The sequence below is a fragment of the Branchiostoma belcheri genome, unplaced genomic scaffold (genome assembly GCF_001625305.1).
Source record: "Branchiostoma belcheri isolate BF01 breed outbred unplaced genomic scaffold, Haploidv18h27 scaffold20, whole genome shotgun sequence".
Classification (NCBI taxonomy): Eukaryota; Metazoa; Chordata; class Leptocardii; order Amphioxiformes; family Branchiostomatidae; genus Branchiostoma; species Branchiostoma belcheri.
In genome coordinates, this window is record NW_017803491.1 from 3021990 (window position 1) to 3024470 (window position 2481).

The 2481-nt window shown below is 43.9% G+C and overlaps 2 protein-coding genes across 2 annotated transcripts in view; both read right to left on the minus strand.

Annotated features, from left to right (window-relative positions):
• The window catches only part of LOC109469157, a 17444-nt gene that overhangs the window by 9496 nt on the left and 5467 nt on the right, over window positions 1-2481 (minus strand). The window lies entirely within an intron of this gene.
• LOC109469134 (cytochrome P450 10-like) overlaps window positions 1-2481 on the minus strand; it is a 24449-nt gene that overhangs the window by 7209 nt on the left and 14759 nt on the right. Inside the window, exon 11 of the mRNA XM_019767533.1 lies at window positions 1665-1812. Coding sequence (XP_019623092.1) covers window positions 1665-1812 — 148 coding nt within the window. The remainder of the gene's footprint in view (window positions 1-1664; window positions 1813-2481) is intronic.

The window sequence follows — 2481 nt, forward strand, 5'->3', positions numbered from 1 at the left end:
TATTATTGTTTATTACTCCGTGAAGGAGGTCAGGACCTCCGGACGGAGTGTTGTGATCGGCTGATTTTTCATGTTCGCAGTCAAAACACTGGGTTCTCTTTGTGTAATCGGCACGCACTTTTATACGCCGTCTGCGGGCATGCCCGTGTTGATGCACGAATGTGTATTTTTGCCGTTGCGCTTTCGCGGTCAATGTAATATCGCAGACGCACCCCTACAATTACGAGGCGAATTGGAATGGTCCAGAAAAACGCGTTGTTTGGAATAGCAGTGGGGGGGGTAAAAGTTCATGCAGATACGGGGTGGTTTTGATAAGTGGTTCCAGATGTTTTTGCCCATGGTTAAGAGATGCCAAGTTTTTTGGAAGATGTTCGCAGCCAAAACGCATTCTTCCGTACGTCGCATTTCTGTGTAATTTCGCATGTGGTGTTGCATTATGTCCGGGATGATGCACGTTTTTTTATTTTTACCGTAGCTGTTTTGATATTGGAGTAAATGGTTATTTTCGAAACATCCCCATGCCGTTGAAATGTTGTCGTCCGTTTATGTCACCGGTAGTAAGTCGCGGCGGGGCTGATGGTCAACATTAGGAAATGTTAATACCGATAACGTAATCCTATCGATTTCAAACTGGTCGGGTGTGGCGACCTAGTGGCGGCGTGTATTTAGTCACGTAGCAACTGGCCGGTCGTCCTAGCAACGATACATGGCCAATATTTTTGGGTTGGGCCGCTCCATAGTGTTAGTGGAGCAGCTCTTTGTAAACATGGACAATATTTTTGAGCAACCCATCAATGTGTTCTGCCTCGTGGTCAGATGTGGTCTGGGGCTGGTAAACCGCACATACAGTACTAGTAGATCGGGTAATTTTATGATTTGCTAGTTGTAAAGGCGTCTTGTAGTATGAGCCGGTATATGAAGAAGTAGCCTGTGTAACACAATCATGCTTTCGGCCGGATTGATGTGCAACTGTTACTAATTGCAGGGACTGCGCTAATGCCGACCAGTCGCGCTGTCCTGATACACCGCGAATGTGCGAGTGTTCCCTGTAGACAGTCCCCGGAGTCATTTTTTCGCACATTCCAGGAGCCAAACCAAAATACGTTCATGAACCGAGTCCAAAAAACCGAAACGTGAAAATCGGATGATCAGACCTGATGTACATTTCTCTTTCTGTAGATTGTACACACAATACACACATCTTTAGATAATCTGGCCATGGCAGGTAAAAAAAAGTAACCCTGAATCATACTAGATTAGCGGAAATGCATGTTTATGCGTTCAAAACAAGAAAAGAATTTGTTTCTCGGTATTAATCTCTTGAAACACGGCGCTGAATATTGACGCAAAAATATTTCGGGCATCGCGCGCCCTTCCCCAAATCCCGCGTCACGTGTCGGCATTTCGCATCTCTGATTGGTTGTTGCGACTTAAGATGACTGAGCCGACGCGCGTTTAAACAATTTTTCTTTGTTCGATTTATTTTCTTCACAGAGAATTGTCGCCAATGGCTACTTCTTTTTGTTGCAATATATAATACTTCACGGAGAATTGTCGCCTATGGCTTCTTGTTTTTTTTTTTGGAGAACAGGCGAAAATAAATGCGCGCGCGGATGTCATGATCACCCATAAAATTAGGTCGGTGTTTCCTTACCATGGCGTACCAAAAGGAGAGTAGTCCCACGCCGTCCCGATGAGGGGTAGACCCTTCGGCCCTGGGATATCCTCGAAAGGCCGAGCGGAACTCTCGTACGCGACGCTACCCTCTGCCTCTGCCCTGGTGCTCTGCTGTCTGAAGGTCGCTGTTGTTACCTCCATGAAAAATGGAGGTATTGTTTTCGGCGGCGTCTGTCTGTATGTATGTATGTATGTATGTCTGTGTGTGTTTCCGCAACTTTGTGGTCAGCATAACTTCAGAACGCCTTTATGGATTATGATGATATTTCGTATGTTGGTAAGTCTTAGGAAGACAAACGTCAAGGTCAAATATGGGCCTCCTGGTGGATGACCTTGGTACTGCAGCAGAACTTCCGGTTTTTGTATCTTTTGTCCTGAACATGCTGTGGTCTTGATGTTTTGGTGACAGATTGGTTTTCCTGTCAGGAATAAGTGGTGTGAGTTTGGTCCCCCTAGCAGCTTGTTCTGGAACTGCATGGCACTTTCTGGCGAAATGTTTAAAAGCCAATAAGTCCAGATAGGAACAACATATTTTCATAATGTTTGGTGTGTAGGTAGCTGAGAGAGAGATGTACATGATTAAATGCAAATTATGCAAATGAGGACTTTATTTGCATAATTAATGAGGAAATTCTATGATTACAGTGTTTTACATTATACTACTTTCATACATGTAATGTATGTAACCTATGGCAGGCAGAACATCAACAGATACTAATTATGCAAATGATGACCTACTTTGCATAATTTATGCAAAAATTCTATGATTTCTTAATGGTGAATAATGGGAATGTCATACTTTGG